We start from the raw sequence: 17818 nt of genomic DNA, 5'->3' as shown, positions 1-17818 counted from the left end.
CTAGGTCTATGCATTGTGGACCACCTTCACTGCTTCTAAGACCTTTAGGCTATGGGACCCGTTAATTGCCATTGCTACACACTGTAAATTGTTTCTATTGGAAAATGACCTTTTTTTTTTTTTTTTTTAACAAATGGTATGCATGAGTATCACTTACTTTAAACGACAAATGTAGGGTTAAAAAACAATTATTAGCAATAAAGCCTACATAAAAAGTAAGAAGCACATCATTACAGATATATACATACAAACGTGACGGTACGAAATGACGTTGAGGGCAATCAAAAAGCCGTTGATGAAGTTGCATGCAGCCGTGTAGACTATAGTCAGCCGGCCAGTCGATAGATAGTTCACGCGGATGGTCCACGATACCCCGATAAGTCCGTAGAATAGAACCAAATATAGTCCAGGAATTTCTGAGATAGTTCATCTTGTGAAAGTTGTGTTGTAGCGGCGTAAGGCATTCAATTTTATAGATCCTTCCAGTGGCGTAGGAAGATGTTCGGCGTTGGGGGGGCAAACTCCCTGCTGACAGTGAACGGCGTTCGCACTCGCACATTACGTAAAAAAGGATGGGGGGGGGGTTACTGCACGCACTCACGTACACAGTGGTAGCATCACAACACGCTGCTTTATTGTTAAAAGGCAAAGCAGCATTAAATAAGAAAAAACAAATTAAAGAATGACTCCCCGGCTAACGCATTCACAAGAAATGTGATAAACGTTATAATCATATAAATCATATTAATCAAGGTTGGCAAGTCAGTGTGCCAAAAAACTGCGTCTTCGGTGATTTCTATTAATGAACTCCATTGCAGTCTCGTCCAGATTAAGCAGATCAACCCTCTCTTTAAATACATGCATAATGAGACAGTTATTCAAGCGCGTTTGTGTCATGGAACTTCTCAGGTATGTTTTTGTTTGTTTTAAGGCAGAAAAACTGCGTGGAAAAACAAAGGTAAAGATTAATTAAGCCTACTCACCCAACGGCTCATGACACGCTTTGTTCTATCTCACAACAAACGCGGGGAAAATACGCTGGTTGCTGGAACCCTCTTCTAGACACCACGCCAGTTCCAGCGACAGTACACACAGCACGTGGCAAACCCCCGACTACTCCCAGAGACGGGCACAGGTCTCTCCACCACCGCAAAAACTCCTCTTCCGCCCCGCCGTCCTCCCAGTCCACATATACCTGTGTGGCAGGTTTCTATAGGCTTCGAGAAACCTCCAGAACCTTTCCCTACCCACAGGGACCAGCGTCCGCGAGATAATACACGTTACAAAGAGGGACAGCCCTATACCTGAACTTGGTGTCCGCACACCCTGGGAAAATAGCCCCATCCACCCCAAAGAGAATCAAAGAGACCAGAGAGGAAGGGACGCAAGGCAAGGCAACCCTATAATTAAGGGGCCATAAACTGGCCAGACCACGTGGTCAGGGGACGAAACTAGGGTGGAATGGCCGCAGGGCCACCCCTTCCTCGCTCCGCTACCCGACGGTGCTGAGCCAGCGATGCGACACGTTCTATGGCCATCTACCAAAACACGGACACATATATACAAACCAAACAGTATAACACAGATAACTTATGTTGAGTACCAGCCACAGTCGTTGATGATAAAAGAGTGCCCTTGTGTAGTTTTAGAAATGTTACTTATGCACTTCCCCCTGAGTCGTAGATAGCAATAATACCAGTCTCTCTGTCTCTAAAGAAAACTACCAATATAGGGACTCAGAGTCTTTGCCTTACTTAGGTGAAGTCAAAGCCGTCAATTCGCACTAAACCGTTGGTGTGTAGTAAGATGGAAGTCCTCGTGCTTCGATAGCTTTTCACAAAGTGTAAGGCAGCGGTTCTCAACCTGTGGGTCGCGACCCCCTGGGGGGTCGCGACGTGCCTACAAGGGGGTCGCGAAGGTGGTCATTTTTTAAAAAAAGTTTCTTATACCGGTATTAGTGAAATTAGTTTACATTGTGTAACCGAGTGGTGCGGGGGCTCAAACTCCAAATCTCTTCTCCCTATTCAAGTACACTGTCTCGGCATGCAGTGACTTCTCACTTCCAAAACTCAAAACACAATCCCCCTCTAAACAATTAAGTCTCCAATCTCCCTCCTCTCACCTTTTGCCCTCTCTCCCCCCCAATCTCTCATCGCTGACTACCCTCTCCCTCTCCAGTCACACCTCTCTCTTTGTTTTTAAACATCTAAAAGGCACGCATTCAGGAAACGTCCATCATTCACACCCTTTCATTCGCACTGCTCAGTCCTAGTACTCTATAGGTCCCTGACAGAAGGCCATGACCAGACAATGCGCTGCGACTGGATAAAGACAGCAGTTTTAATCAAAATTTTGGATGCAAGTACACGTGTTTGTTCTGAAGAAGATAGCCATGGATAAATTTGTGCTGCGAAAAGGAACTGACTGCGTGGTTTTTTGAAAAAGAAAAAGTGAAGAAACGAGCGATGTGCAAGTTTTGGGTGCTGGAGCCGATGAAAAACCAGAAAGGCCTGCTACGAAAGTAAGAAAGTATGACAATGAATACTTGAAAACTGGTTTTACAAACATTATTGTTGATGGTAAAGAACGGCCACAGTGTGTTGTTTGCCTCGCAATATTAGCTCCAGAGAGTATGAAGCCAAACAAACTACGGCGCCATTTGGAAACTCAGCATGCGGAATTAGCTTGCAAACCTCTCGAATTTTTTGAACGAAAATTGCAAGAATACAAAAGAGACAAAAAAACATTTGTCTCACATACATCAATTCCTAAGAAAGCTTTGATGGCTTCGTATCAAGTTTCCTATCGCATTGCTCAAAAAAAAAAAAACACATACAATCGGAGAGTCATTAATACTGCCTGCAGCAATGGACATTGTACGGACCATGATAGGAGAAGATGCTGCTACGCAACTGCAAGCCCATTCCTTTGTCAAATGACACAGTTCGCCGAAGAATAACTGAGATATCTGAAGACGTGTCTGATCAGTTGATCAGTCGTATAAAAAGCAAAAATTTTGCTTTGCAGTTAGATGAAGCTACTGACACTGCAGGTGACTCGCATTTGATTGCTTACATTCGTTACGTGTGGGAAAATACTCTTCTGGAAGACTTTTTATTTTGCAAGAAAATTGAACGCAGAGCAACAGCCCAAGATTTTTTTGGGATTGTCGATGACTTCCTTAAGGACCAAGGCATTTCCTGGAGTTCCTGCGTCGGCTTGTGCACAGATGGTGCCCCTGCAATGGCTGGAAAGAAACAAGGGTTGCAATCTCTTATTAAAAAGGTTGCTCCAGACGTAGTTTGGACTCACTGCATGATCCACCGTGAAGTTCTAGCTTCCAAAGATTTGAGTGTTGAGTTGAACACAGTGCTAACAGATGTCATAAAAATGGTGAACTTTGTAAAGAACAGTTCTGCCAGATCTCGCCTGTTTTCTCTTATATGTCAAGACATGGGAGCCGACTATGACACCTTGCTCTATTACTGCGAATCAAGGTGGTTGTCGCGTGGAAAAGCTCTCGCAAGAGTCTTTGAATTGCGGGAAGAATTGTGGGTGTTTCTGAAGGAGAACTCTTTCAACAAGGCTGACCTGCTTAAGAACGACCGATGGCTGCTGCTAATGGCATATTTATCGGACATAGTTGAGAAGCTGAACGTTTTGAATACTTCTCTGCAAGGGAAGGACACCACCATATTACAAACAACTGACAAGATGAATGCTTTCGTCCGAAAAATTTCGTTGTGGACGCAAAAGATACGCCAAGAAAATATTTTTGATATGTTTCCGTGCTTGTGTAAGTGCAAGGCTGACAACTTGAATCTTGATCAGGTGAAGAATGTAATTATTGCCCATCTAAACGGACTGCAAGAAAGGTTTCAGCATTATTTCGCTGAAATTGATGTGACTAAATACGATTGGATTCGTAATCCATTTCTGGCTGATCCTAGCACAAGCGGGTTGTCCACGCAAGAAGAAGAGCAGCTCATCGACCTTTCGAGTGACCAATCCCTGAAAATGGTCTTCCAAACAACACCAGTGCCAACATTCTGGATTAGCATCAACGGTGAATATCCTCTCCTTTCTGAGAAAGCAATGAAAGTTCTGCTGCCATTTTCAACTTCATATATGTGTGAGCAAGGATTTTCAGCATTGGCAGCACTGAAGTCGAAATACAGAAATCGTGTGGATGCAGAGGCTGAGTTGCGAATAGCAGTGGGTACGAACATCGCACCCAGGTTCGCTTCTTTATGCAATAGCAAGCAGGCTCAACCTTCTCATTAATCAAAGTGAGTGTCCAATAAAATAATATTTATTAGCTTAGTAAAATTTCATTAACAGTTATACTTCTTGCAGATACCAACTTTGTTCTTCCGTTGTTGAATTGCATTGATTTCCTCGACGCGGCGTTCGAGGTTAGCTAAAGCTCCCCCCCCCCCCGCTCTTCCACCGACCTAGCCGGCTAAGGGGGGTCGCGGACGTACCGGTGTTCGTTAGGGGGGTCGCCACATGTAAAAGGTTGAGAACCGCTGGTGTAAGGGTTCCTGTCTGATTGGCAAGACTCACTGGGGTATTGGTATGCAACTAATTCGTTACTGGCTTTCTGTGTTCCCGATGGCCAGTGCGGCCCCTTTGGTTGTAAGCGATAGCAGATAATTTTAGGGTGACAGCGAGTGGGTGGGGGATGTTTTATGTTGGTCAAACGAAAACCGCCAAAGAAAAGGCGTCGCAATATGGGGCAGGGGGGAGGGAGACCACACTCGATGTACCGATGTACTGTCCGGCTGCTTTCTTCGCTGAGGCTTCAACACAGCCTGCAATTAGCATGGCAAACAAGACCAACGGACTGTCCCCGATCTGATCGTCAGAGGTGTTAGAGCCTCCACTTGCCTCAGGGCCGCTTTTGTGACGGTGATGACCGTCTCCTCTCTACGTTCCCCTACTTTCTTCAGTTCTTTGCTCTTTGTGAGAATTACGTCTCAAATATTGGGGGGGCAAACGGATATTCCTGCCCCCCCTGTATTTTCCTTGGGGGGGCGGCCGCCCCCGCTGCCCCCCTGGTTCCTACGCCACTGCCTTCTCTTTACGGTACACTATGGACAGGTGCTGTGCATCAAAGAGCAACGGACTTCCGTACGTTTCCCCTGAAGTTAGGAAAGTAGAGCTTTTGTTGTTTATCATTTTTATTCGCCTATTTATTTTCCTTCAGCTGTATAACCCTTCAAGTGGATTCTACATTTAACCCCTTCCCTTGTCAGCGACTGGCGCACTGTCGACGATGTCCACCTGCTAATAAGAGACCCCAACTAAGCTGGGGTCTCACTGACCAGACGGCTTGAGTAGTATAAATATAATTAGCCTGACCATCCATCGCAATGGTCGATAAAGCCAGCGTGATTGAGAATAGGGAACCGCACTCACAAAAGCTGATCCTGAAAGTCCTAACGCTTCATTTTCCTACAACTCAGCATTTCCTATCCGTAAAAAAGCCAAGGATTTAATTTTGCTATATATCCCCAGTTACATTTTTGAAGGGTTATCCCACTTCCCCTTAAACATCCTCTAACCTAGAAAATAGTGATATATATATATAGAGAGAGAAAGAGAGCAATCATGCAACCACACTGTAGTGGGAGCGCTTGTTTGGGACAGCGATTATTACTGTCATTGCCTTGCTTCCCTCCACTTTTCATTTTACCCCCACCCCACCACCACTTCCTCCATCCACGCGAGATTGACCTTAATGTATATGAGGTAATGCCCAGCATGCAGTATAAACAGCTGGCGAAAATCAGCGTAATTGGCACCTTAATTGTTCTCGAGTAAAAAGCAGGTCCTGCATGTGTAGGGTTCGTATCCACGATTCTAGAAAGAAAACCAGGTATTGAGGTATACACATTGCAGTTGTAAATCCTTATACAGACTCTGTGTGTGTGTGGGGGGGGGGAGAGGTCTATATGTAGTTGTCGCAGAGCAGGGGGGGGGGCAAAGTTTTCTTTTGTGGGCCAGTCTCAAGATTCTAAATAATGTGTCGTGCCGGTAACACATATATACCAAAAACTCACCTCAGGTGACTACACAACAAACCTATATTGATAATGGAATAGACAACACATGATGGCGTTAGGGACTGCCGATTTCTACTAGATCAGGGATGACCAACCTACGGCCCGCGGGCCATATCCGGCCCGCGACGCGGTGCCATCCGGCCCGCGAAACTTCTGCCCACAGTGCAGGAAATCGGCATGTTAGTAATTAAAAAAAAAGACCTAAAAAAATGAAAAGAAGGGAAGAAGAAGAAGTATTTATCCCTACGTAGGGGCGTCTCTCAATCTTTTTTTCGATGGACGAACATTTCGATTCAATGCTCCGACTTGGTGTCTCTACGATGCAGCCAGACATTCAGAAGTTGGTTTCGGGTAAACAACTTCAAATATCTCACTAGTTACTACATAATTAATGGTAAGTACAACTTGTTTCTAATAAAAATGGTATCTGCTCTATTATTTTTTTCTCTCTTTTTTTTTTTTTGTTGTATTTTTGCGATGAAGTGGCCCGTGACACGCATGTCGGAAATGTGTATGGCCCGCAGGCCGAAAAAGGTTGGGCATCACTGTACTAGATAAATTACATTTAAATCAAATTAACCTAGGCTGATTTGTTTTTGTTTTTTTTTTGTTTTTTGTTTTTTTTTTTTTTTTTTTTTGTTTTTTTTTAATGAAGATAAGTGCACTTCACATGACGGGCCTGTCCAAAAACGTCTGCGGGCCGTACTTTGTCTATGTACCTGACGTAGAGATCACGTACTGCTGGATGACAAGTCTCACGTGTAAGCACACGTACATCTGCATGCATCTGACGTACGGAGATACCTGGCTGTTGTACAGACTTAATTCTAGTTCTGCTGGATCAGCCTGCAGGAGTGGCAGCTCTTAGGGCAGGGGTGGGCAATTAATTTTCCCTAGGGGCCGCATGAGAAACTGGGATGATTTTAGAGGGCCGGACTAATATAGCTAACTCAGTTTTACCCAATACTGTATACATAGTATATATACTGGGGGCGGGCCAGCGGGCGGGCCGGTCAGAGACAGGAGGCGGGCGTTTGCCCAGGTCTGTCTTAGGGTCACAGACTGGGATCAGTACTAAAGATCGTCTGTAACGGCTGATGACAATATATCACATGACCATGATCATCTGCAACAACAGCCATAGAGTAGTTCAAATTGTTACTGGCCAGGTGTAGAAAGATCCCTATATAGTGATGGAAAGAAGGGATCGATGTAAACCTCATTTTGCTTCGAACGTGCGCAGCGCCAATCTGTTGCCTATGGCAACAACTGCTCATTATAATTTCTTCGCAGAGGCTATAATCAATATGTTACTATATGCAAAGGATAATTAAATCCAGTAAACTACTATATTTTTCACTGTTTTATTTATTTTCTAGTATACAGATATATACACCTGTAACCCATTGATGCTACACTAAGACATGTACTCATGCGCAGCTTTGAAACACCCTGCTAAGACAGATACCCGAGGCGAGCTCCAGGTTAGGGCGGGTATTTTTGTTGACATAATCACGCCAGCCAAGAATGCCCATGAATCCGTCTAAGGAAGCCAACCGGGAACAGGGAGAGGAGCAAGATACATCGTATCCGCATTATTTACATCGCTGACCTACACCGACAGGCCACAAGACATGAAAACTGCGTTTTAGGTGAGACAACCGAAATGGATGGATTGAGTCTTTAGCAAAAGGTTTGGGGATGCACTGTTTGGGTAAGTACAAACTTATTTACGTCAGTTAGTTAAGTTAAGCGAATGCTTTAAGCAGTCAGTTAAGCGAATGCTTTGTTGCACACCTCCTCTTACCCCGTGCTAGCTGCATTTCGCAATACACTGATGTGGCAATAAACTCGTTCTCACTGGGTCCTACAGAGTACAAGGCCGGTCTTGTACAAGCACCGAGTTTGTGCATGTGGCGTGATGATTTGGGTACCCCGCATCCGCCAGTTACATTCACTTGCAAACCGCAAAGGAATGATGATTAACTATTAGGGAAAAGTCATTCAGGTGCTTGGGGTGGTGGTGGTTGGGAGCTATAAGAGGAAGTATGCATAGCTGTCTTTTGTTATTAAAATTGCGTTTGGCATGCATGCTGAATGAACTTACTGTGCTGCGTCAGCAAACACCGCACCTAAACTTTCCTGTTCACACAGAAGCAGAAAGCCACTGTGCAGCTTACTGATTTAGGACTGGATTTAAATCTTTTGGCTGCCCAAGATTATGAATTCAAAAATTGTAAAGCTACTGCATGACACTATGTAGACCTCCATAATGTAACAGTCTTCACTTCTGACAAACGAGGTAAAAATGCATTTAAATATTTGAGAAATGCAGCATCACATATAATGTACAAGTAAAAGATTTATATACTTCATGGAGGATGTTAATTATAACACCTTTACATCACAGGTGGATGACTTTTCATCATGGCCGAGAATAAGTGCTTCATTTATGTGGCGGCAGCCGCATCCATTGTGACTGTTGTGCTAATTGTCATTTTGGTGCCTCTGAGTTTTTCAGGAGTTGAATACTATGAGGTAAGCCTGTTATCTTTATCCTGAATCTTTACTACTTGTAAGTCTTATTCATCTTGCTATATCATTTTTTTCATGGTGTCATCTGTTTGTTGACCCTTATGGTTGATGGGGACTTTCTTTGCAGTCCTACATGTGCAGCCTATTGAGCTTGCATTCCCATGGGAGCACTTTACATACTGAAGTATTATTAGTATGCATGTAAATGATTGTTATGCACGTGTGCCATTTATTTAAAGGAAAAGATCAATTTTTCTTTAAAAAAAAAAATTCATTCGTCTAAAAATCTTGCTATTCTCTGTCACTGTACCGTGTTCATTTTTCTCAGAATGCGAAAAAGAAAAAAAGGTTGTAGAGTGATGGTTGTGGGAATAACTGTTCAAGCATAGGATATCCAGATATTGAGGTCTGCAGTAAATGGTTACATCATTGTTTTACATTAAAATTCTCCTTTTTTATTTTAGCATTATTATTGTTTTTTTATTACCATTATTCCCCACAATTAATATCATTGGTCACTATAGTGTCAATAAGGCTGCATGACAATATGTGTCTAAAGTTACATGGGATTCCTAGACTGTACAAAGTTAATTTATAAAATGATGATAATTATGAAGTCTTACAGGCATCATAGTTGTTGAAATTATAATGTATTTTTGTTAATTTTATTATTGGGGATGCTTTAATTAAGTTTTTTTACTTTAAATTCATAATGTAGTATGTTTGTTTTCAGTTTGGATTTAAACGTCAAAAAAGTACTGGTACTGTAGACACCAAACAAGTCTACTCTGGTGGGAAGCATTTCATTGGACCAGATTATGAATTCAAAATTTTTAAAGCTACTGCACACTATGTAGACCTCCGTGATGTGACTGTCTTCACCTCTGACAAACTTGAGGTAACAAAAAAATGTGTTCCTGTTCTGTGCCCTTTTGCAGAGGTTTGTGAAAAGTGCTGTTTTATTCACTCACAGAATCAGATCAAAATATCTTTTTTTCTTGGGTTGAAAAGGTGTAGTTTCTTTAAAATGTAATAACATTTCCTTTAAGTCTTTCTAAGACATAAAGTACGAGGCTTACAGAGTGAATTCTTCAGCGTAATTTTCATAGTTCTGAACAGAGATTACTGAAGCATAGAACTATACTAATATTTGTTTACTTGTACTTTTCAGATTAAACTTGATGTGCAGTATCAGTATTTCCTGCGTGAAGAAGATCTTCCTACACTTCATAGAAACTATGACTTGTTTTATGATAACGTTGTTAAAACAAGTGCTATTGATGCACTTAAGGTGAAAAAAATGTTGATGTTATTAGCTTTATCTATAGTAAATATTTCAATTAATCTAGTGGTATTAATCATAGCGATCATGTTTATCCATTTTTTTTAAGCGCTTATTTATCACAGTAATACATTCCAGTACTACAGAGTGAACTAAACTTTGTTAATTTTCTTACAAAAATAGCGCTTTCAACTTTTTATCTGCATCATTATTTTGAGGGTCTTTTCTTGTCAACAGGGAGAGGCACCAAAATTTTCAACTCGAGAATATATTACCAATCGCAATGCAATTGAGACAGCTCTGTATAACGGTGTGCGTGAGCGGCTGGGGGGCATTTGTTGCTTACAAAGCTGCAGTCTTTATGAATTTGGTATGTGCAAGTTGTCTGTTGTTTTTTACTTGCATTTAAAGATTGCATATGAGCAGCAGAATTACTTGTTTTTATAGTTATTATTCCTCATTTGTTTCATATCAGTTAAATATTAGCAATTGACAGAAGTATTTTTAGTTCAGATTCCTGAGCTGCAGAAATATCGCAGCAGCAACAGCAAAAGTGTGCATGGATTAACACAACCAAATATGATCATTTTTATTTTGCCTCAGTATTGATAGCATAAATTTTGTGCTTCTATTTTAATATCTCATTTAATAATAATAATAAATTCAAAATTTGTAAAGTGCATGCTCACACTAAGGAGCATGCTCTTAGCCCTTAAGAACAAGAACGAAACATGGACAGCATAGGAGGGACAGGAAAACAAACAAATGACATATGAACTATAAAAGAATAAGAGCTGAGAGTACCATGATATATTGCAAAAGCTAGGGTGTGAAAAAGGACTTGCATTATGGGAAAGATTAGGAGTAACATTTACGGACTGGTATTTGTATCACTGAGCCGATAAAGGGAAGTCAGATGCTGGTGTTACAGCTTTGACAAAATATTTGACCACCAATCCTACAGCCTTTCTGTAATGAGGAATCATTATGGACAAAACCAGGCTTTTCAGAAGTTGAACCCATTATTTACTTCAGGTATTTTGCATGTTGAGCTACTGACAGTGCTTTTATGACTTTACAGCTTGCCCTCCTGGATGTAAAAATTCCTCATCTTGTGATCCCAGCACAGACAAAGGGCTGTGGGTTAACGTCAAGTATTTTCAGCTTGGTGCTGTGGAAATTCCTTCAGATGTGGAGGATAGATTTCTGAGGTCTCTTACACTCAAAGAGGATGCGGATCGCGAAAAGCTGCTCCAGGAAGCTCAAGTTGTGCGGAAAACAACCGAAGCCATGGTATAATTTCAGTTTATTTGATGCCGGAGAGTTCAGTTCATACCAGAGCATCATGCAAATGTAAAGGTGTAATCTCTGTTATTTTATTTTTAAGAGGTGTTGTTTATAAATAGCATTCATGTTCATTTTTTTTGTAGAAAAAGTCTTCTGTTCTTTTTCTAAACATAATAGAAGTTGTTGATGCACAAGTTGCTTAATGCTTAGACAGTAAAAATGCTCGACATACTGTCTTTCAGGTCCGAGATATTCAGAACCAGGCCACTGAGATTCTTCAAGAAGCCCAAGTGCAGTCCGAGCTAATTGGCACCATTTCTACAGCCAACTTCACTGCAAACGTCGAAAAGGCAAGAGCAGAGGGGCTGAAAAATCTCTACCAGCAGCTTGGGTTAACTACTCAAGAGATGAAGAACTCCTTTGACTACTTGAGAACTCTTCGTCTGCTTGAAAATGTCCATTTTACTGTTGACTTCCAACAAAGAATAGTTGGCAATTTTAAATGACATACTTGAAAGAAGGCAGCCATAATTACTCATTTGAAAACAGTTTACTGGGGAAATACTTTTTGCATTTTTAAAGTGCCTGATAAAAAGTAAGTCATCTCCTTTAATGCAATTTTCAAATTGAAAATTATCCCCACTTTTCAAAGTTAGAACCAAGCTCTGATATTTTCTTTCCTAACATTTTCTACTTGGTGGCTCAAAAACAATTTTGTTGTTGTTGTTAATTCTTACTTTTATTTTTATGACAGTATTCATTCTGTATATTTTTATTTATAAATTCTGTATTCATTAAAAAATATTTTCACAGGATGTACTTGATTTTTATTGTCATACTATTATGGTTTCTCAGGGTAATTTTCTAACTGTTTCTAATTAAGGCTAAAGAGTTTATGGAATGTTTATGTTGCACAAAGTTTACACAATTATAATTACACAACAATAAGTAAATGAAGATATCTTTGGTACATCTAATTGATAAGACTTTATTTATCCCAGAGGGCAATTTGAAATATCTGTACTAAATTGAGTTCATGAAACACATTTTTATAGGCATACAAGTACTTCTAGAAATTCACTATAACTGTGATCTTTGCAAAGAAACGGCACGATTTTATACATGATGAATGTGTGGATTTTCTCTATTTCCTTAGAATTATTAGAGAGATGGATGCTAAGAAGCAGCTTGTTTCTTCAATGGTATTGTCACACTTTTTGCTTTCTCATTTATGATGAAAGATGAAGCAAAAACTACAACTACCTTGTAATTAAATACATTTTGATGTTCTGTACTCTTGTTTGACAGTTCTTCACTAAAATACATACAATCATGTAGACTGAGTATTTGCATGGATGCATGAATGCATCTCCATTTGTAATGCATTTAGGGGTTCCCTTTTCCCATAGCATCCTCTTTCACACATGCTCTCATTTCCTTTCTTTTCTTCACACACACGCACATAAATTTTACAGATGTAACTTGATATCACATTCTTTACATATTATGCCTGCTTTATTATTTGCAGAGTAAATCATGAAAGCAGCATAACACCAAGCAAATTGAAACACGCTGGAGTGTTTCACTGAAAAAAAAAATGGGGGGAGGGGGAAATACTTTTTTGACTATCAGTGTTGAAAACTGCACCTAAGTATTTCACAGAGCATGGATTACATTAAATATAAATATCTTGCCTACTTATGCTACAAATGACTATTGTTTAAAATGAATGAATGAACATCCTGATGATCAATTTCCTTTGTAGATATTTTTACTGAGGTCATTAAAGCAATTGTTAAAACACACTGTTTCAATCACTTGAGAAAGAATGATCTTTGTTTGATGATGATCTACATTCTGTGAAACCACTGGTGCCTTTTTCATGGCATAGACTCCTGTCTCCCTTCTCCAGCTATTTTGCTCACTACAATTGGTAGCATATCCGTGGTTAGCAATAAAAGAGAGACAACATAAGCTGTATATCAAACTATTACTACTGAAATCCTGGAACAACAATAGAAAAGAGACAACAAAGATGCATCATCATAAAACCAAAAAGCCACACTTTTTTAGTTAACATTTTTGTTGCACAAACGAGTGTGCATACAGTTAGAATCTGTTTTCATGAGCTTCAGCATATTCATCATCTTATCATAAAGCAAATATAAATGGCAGAAACATATTATAACTTGCTCTGCTTACTGGCAGATATAATGCAAGTACCTGATGTAAAAAGGATAATTAAAAAAAAATTGCTTGGCAATAATATTACTAAACAAATGTAAACAGAGAAGCAGGAGGTGATGAAGACCAAAATATCAACATAGGCCAACAGAAATAATTTCACAGCATAATAAAAGATGACATAATGCTACATGGTATCATAAATTTATTCATTCATAAGCCTATAGAATATCAGCAGTTTGCTTGCTTAATGTTGACTGACCAGTTTATGATGTGTGTCAAACAGCAAAAGTGTCAAAATTGTAGTAGTTATTCAGAATATGAGTCTTTCGCTTTTCCTTTATTTCTTCCTTTGAAAGAGTATCCCCCTACATTATAAATGCATGTAAATGATAAAAATAAACAGAAAAAATAGCCAGCTAACCCCTATTACACAGAATATCATTTGCAAAATATAAACCACTATCATAAACTGCATAGATCATAATTAGGTTACCACCATCAAAAGCAGAGATACCCAAGTTAAAATGTGTCACTTGCCTTCCAGCTTTTATCATTTTTCTTAAAAATTTAGGGAAGCATTAATGCCTTTCTGAAATGTTTAAGGCATGCTTGTAGGGCAGATAAATCCAGCAAAGTGGTAGCTTACCAGAAATTTTGTAGCATGCCTAACACTGTGACAAATTCAAGACTGCAGGGCATTTGGTGGCTAGAATACATATCTATTGTTCAACATACTAATGATATACTAGACAAAAAATGCATAACAGTTTATAACTATAGTAGGCTTTTAATTGTGCAAACATGTCATTTCTTGTCGTTTTTTTCACTGAAAGATATAAAAACATATTACCTTCTCATAAAACTATTGAAATTATTCCAATCAGAAGACAAACAGGGATGCACTATAAACAGCATCAGATCAGCAGCACAATACACAACCAAACACATAGGAACATATACTTTTTTGTGTCTGCTAGGCAGACCATGTTAGGTCACAGATCTGTGCTATATGGTCAGAAGGAAAGACAACACTGGGTATGGCTGTGTGCAGTGTGAGTTCCTCAACTGTGAAAGAAGGAACCACATTCTTGACTGACAGATTCTTTGTGTCTATGAAGATGTAATCTAACATATCTTGGAAATTTGGTGTGAAGTTCGTAAAGTCCACATAACCACAAGCACTAGATAGCTTCAATCTATGCTGGAGTTGAAGCCCCTGAATTCTCTCTTCATCACCCCCTGGAGCCATGAATAAAAGAAAGTTATTTAACACTTGAATCAGAACATTCTGTCATAGCTATGAAAACATTATCATGAAAATAAACTACTATTTCAGTCATATCTGCCTGAATTATAAATGTTTAACCTAATCTTAAAGTGCTAGAAAAATATGTAATTATATCAACATTCTAACAAAACTTAGACTCATTAAAAAAAAAAATTAGTATGTATAACAAGAAACAATAGGACAGCACATATTTTGAATTGTCAGCAGTCATCAAATCCATGGGTGATGCGTAAATACAAAATATTTACGGGAAAGCATGCCATCATAATCTTTAAAATATATCTACCATCGTTCCAGTCTGCATAGTCTTCAGGAATGTATCCAGTTGTTATCAAAGCATTCACACCATGATGTGGGGTGCTGTTAAAATCTCCACAAAATACTAAGGATATTTCTCTACCCTGTATGTACAAAAACCAATTTAAAATTAGTAGTAATAATAAAAATTGCATGATTTATATAGTGTTGCATAAAACGTGTTGCCAAAACAAATTAGTTCTACCACAAAATCTTAGCGATGAGATGAAATAATGCTAGAACCTGCATTCAACATTCTTTTCAAAGAATTCATTCTTTTTTTAAAATTAGTTCTTAAATTAGTTTTACCTGTTGCTCAAACAGTTCACAGATGGACTGCAAATGTCTCAGGCTTGTAGCTGCCTGGAGAAGACGCAGATGCCCAGCTTCAGGATGAAAGTAAAAGTGTGTGTTGGCAACAATAAGCAGACGCTGGGGACTTTGCACTGTCTCCAACACCATAGCTTGGAGTACATTGCCACGGTCCTCTATCTTGGCCTTCAGTTTTGGCAGCTTCTCAACAGCTTCTCGCAAATCAGAGCAACAAGCGCTGTTCATCAGCATATCAGTCAGCAAAACATCATGCTGGCTAATGATTCTGTTTGAACAAAAAAAGCATGAACATTTTTCTGTATATTAACACATGAATCATATTTTATTATATCATTCAAATCTACACTTCTTTCCTAGATTCGGGCCTATTTCCATTTACAGGAAAAAGGTTATTTCAAGAGATAAAATCAAATTCAATAAGTGATGTTAAGTAGCTTTTTAATTCAAAAATATTAATGAAATATATGAGAGAGAAAGACAGAATTTGCTCCTGTTAAGACTACCTTCGTGGCAATATTATATCACTTACCTGAATTTATCTGAACGTATAAAAGTGGCAACACCTTCATTGCCTTGTTGACCCTTAATTTTAAGAGCACCTGTGAAGCCAAGCATGTCCAAAGAAGGGAGAAGTTCATTTTCGAATACTTTGCGATCAACTTCTTGTAAACAAACCACATCTGCATTATAACCTGCAAATTAGTTTTGGAAACTGAGAAACTAGGACACAAGGTATCAGAAACTAAATCTCATCTAAAAACACATGAATGCAGTTTAGAAGAACTAACAGTCTGCAAAATTTACCTTTATGACACAAGCTCAAAAGAAATGATTCTTCTTTACAAGGCAAAACTAAGCTGACACGTATGTCCATGCCAACATGCACATACTTGTTGATATCAAGCCTATCTGACCTAGAGTCAGAAAGTATGTAATGATAAAAATTGCAAGGAACATGTGTACATATGCATGATATCTCTCTTTCTCAGACACACACATATATATCTATACACATGATTTAACTATTGCTAGTTCATTATTAATCTGAAATTGTTTCTTTCACCTGTAATTTCTTTTAAAAGCAGCTGGCGGCGATAGTCCATCTCAAGAGCATAAGGTGGACAGTAAGAGAAGAGAACATCACGGGCATACTCTGTGTCTGAGTATGTTTCAGCCAGAATATTGTAACTTACAACTCTGAAACTTTAACACACACACACCACAGAAGAGATATCCTAGTAAGAGCGTGCAGAATGCAAGTTTAAGAATAAATCTCAATTTTTGAGTATTTGCACACTTATACATGTGCATATTAGCATATATGAACAAATGTCTATTTATTTTGACATATTTATTCTGTGCACACAAAGTATAAAAATGAAGGATCACTCATTAGCATGTTGTGTGAACTGTACAAATTATCAGGGAGCTGAAAGGTGGTTGTGATGATGGTGCTTCTTTACTCTGATGACATCTTTGGCACAAGTCAGTTTCTGTATGTACTCACGTGCCATCTTCTGTTCTGTGTGACGTGTACTCTTGCCGTGCTTCAAATGGACAAGGTCCCGGACCTGGCCGTACTTCATCAGACACAACACAGTCTTCTCTGCCTCTACGGCCTGTCCTGCCAGGCACACAAGTAAGTTTCAGTCGACACCCTATGTCTCCTGCATCTGGGGTGTAGATCGGGTGTGTGCTCTTTATGACAGGGTGACCTTCTGTTGCTACTCCAGCTCCTTCTTCTACTGGTGAGACATCTTCTTTTTGCCAGGTGAATGTACTCTGTTGTAGGTCTGCGAACTCCAGCTCAAATCTAGGAAATATTGGGAACCCTGCCATAATAGAGGAAGGCAAGGGTAGCAACTTAACAGTTGGGGGGTTCACAATGATGGGTACGTGGGTGTCTCCAATCATCAGTTTGTTTCCCTCTGCCCATGCCACCTGGTTGGGAATCGTTTCATCCACTTTTCGTCCACAAGAATTAACAATGACCACATTTAATGTATTTTCAGCATCTACCTCTTTGTTTTCTCCACCAGTAAGACCTGCAACTACATTTTTCTTCTTTTTCTTTTTTTTGAATAAATTCTTGGCAAGATTTACTTTTAGTCTGTTAAGTGCTGTGCCCACTTCTTCGGTCTGTTTTCGATCTAGATTGTATGCGCGCGACGTGCCTCCTTCATGACCATATTCCAGAGTAATCTGCATCTTCTCCTCCCCTTGAATGCATCTGACATACGTCGATGCCATCCTTTTTTCTTGTAGATAAAATGCTTCTGTTATACAAGAGGTAAACAGTGTTGCCACCCGCACTCGCCACATGAGCACTAGTAGATAATGTACACAGACACGCGGAGTCGGCTAGAGACAATCGCCCTCTGCAACACGCCACTGCTTCAACCTTCTACACAAAATGGCATATATTGCTACTACTTTTTTAAAGAATAGTCTTCACTTATGTTATAATAAGTTTGATACAATAGGATAACTGATAAACACAAATGAAAAATAATGTTTTTGTATTTGTGCATTTTATCATTT

At 39.5% G+C, this 17818-nt stretch overlaps 2 protein-coding genes across 3 annotated transcripts; one reads left to right on the top strand and one right to left on the bottom strand.

Moving 5' to 3' along the window:
* Positions 1-7527: 7527 nt before the first annotated feature.
* LOC112562367 lies at positions 7528-12975 on the top strand. 2 transcript variants are annotated; one of them, XM_025235611.1, is made up of 7 exons: positions 7528-7782; positions 8479-8606; positions 9337-9501; positions 9775-9894; positions 10123-10255; positions 10967-11178; positions 11415-12975. In XM_025235611.1, the coding sequence occupies exons 2-7, from the start codon at positions 8496-8498 to the stop codon at positions 11676-11678; spliced, it is 1005 nt and encodes a 334-aa protein (XP_025091396.1). In that variant the 5' UTR covers positions 7528-7782; positions 8479-8495; the 3' UTR covers positions 11679-12975. The 2 variants fall into 2 exon arrangements, with proteins under 2 accessions (XP_025091396.1, XP_025091403.1); XM_025235618.1 differs by lacking the exon at positions 7528-7782 and adding an exon at positions 8086-8370.
* A 573-nt stretch (positions 12976-13548) lies between these two features.
* On the bottom strand, positions 13549-17817 carry LOC112562360 (2',5'-phosphodiesterase 12-like). Its single transcript, XM_025235599.1, has 6 exons — positions 16785-17817; positions 16341-16480; positions 15807-15969; positions 15254-15542; positions 14934-15048; positions 13549-14598 (listed from the first exon to the last, which is right to left on the bottom strand). Exons 1-6 carry the CDS (start codon positions 17597-17599, stop codon positions 14333-14335), a joined length of 1788 nt encoding a protein of 595 aa, XP_025091384.1. The 5' UTR covers positions 17600-17817; the 3' UTR covers positions 13549-14332.
* Position 17818: the final 1 nt, after the last annotated feature.

This window comes from Pomacea canaliculata, linkage group LG1 (assembly GCF_003073045.1).
Source record: "Pomacea canaliculata isolate SZHN2017 linkage group LG1, ASM307304v1, whole genome shotgun sequence".
NCBI lineage: Eukaryota > Metazoa > Mollusca > Gastropoda > Architaenioglossa > Ampullariidae > Pomacea > Pomacea canaliculata.
This window is presented reverse-complemented; position numbering and strand designations above follow the sequence as displayed.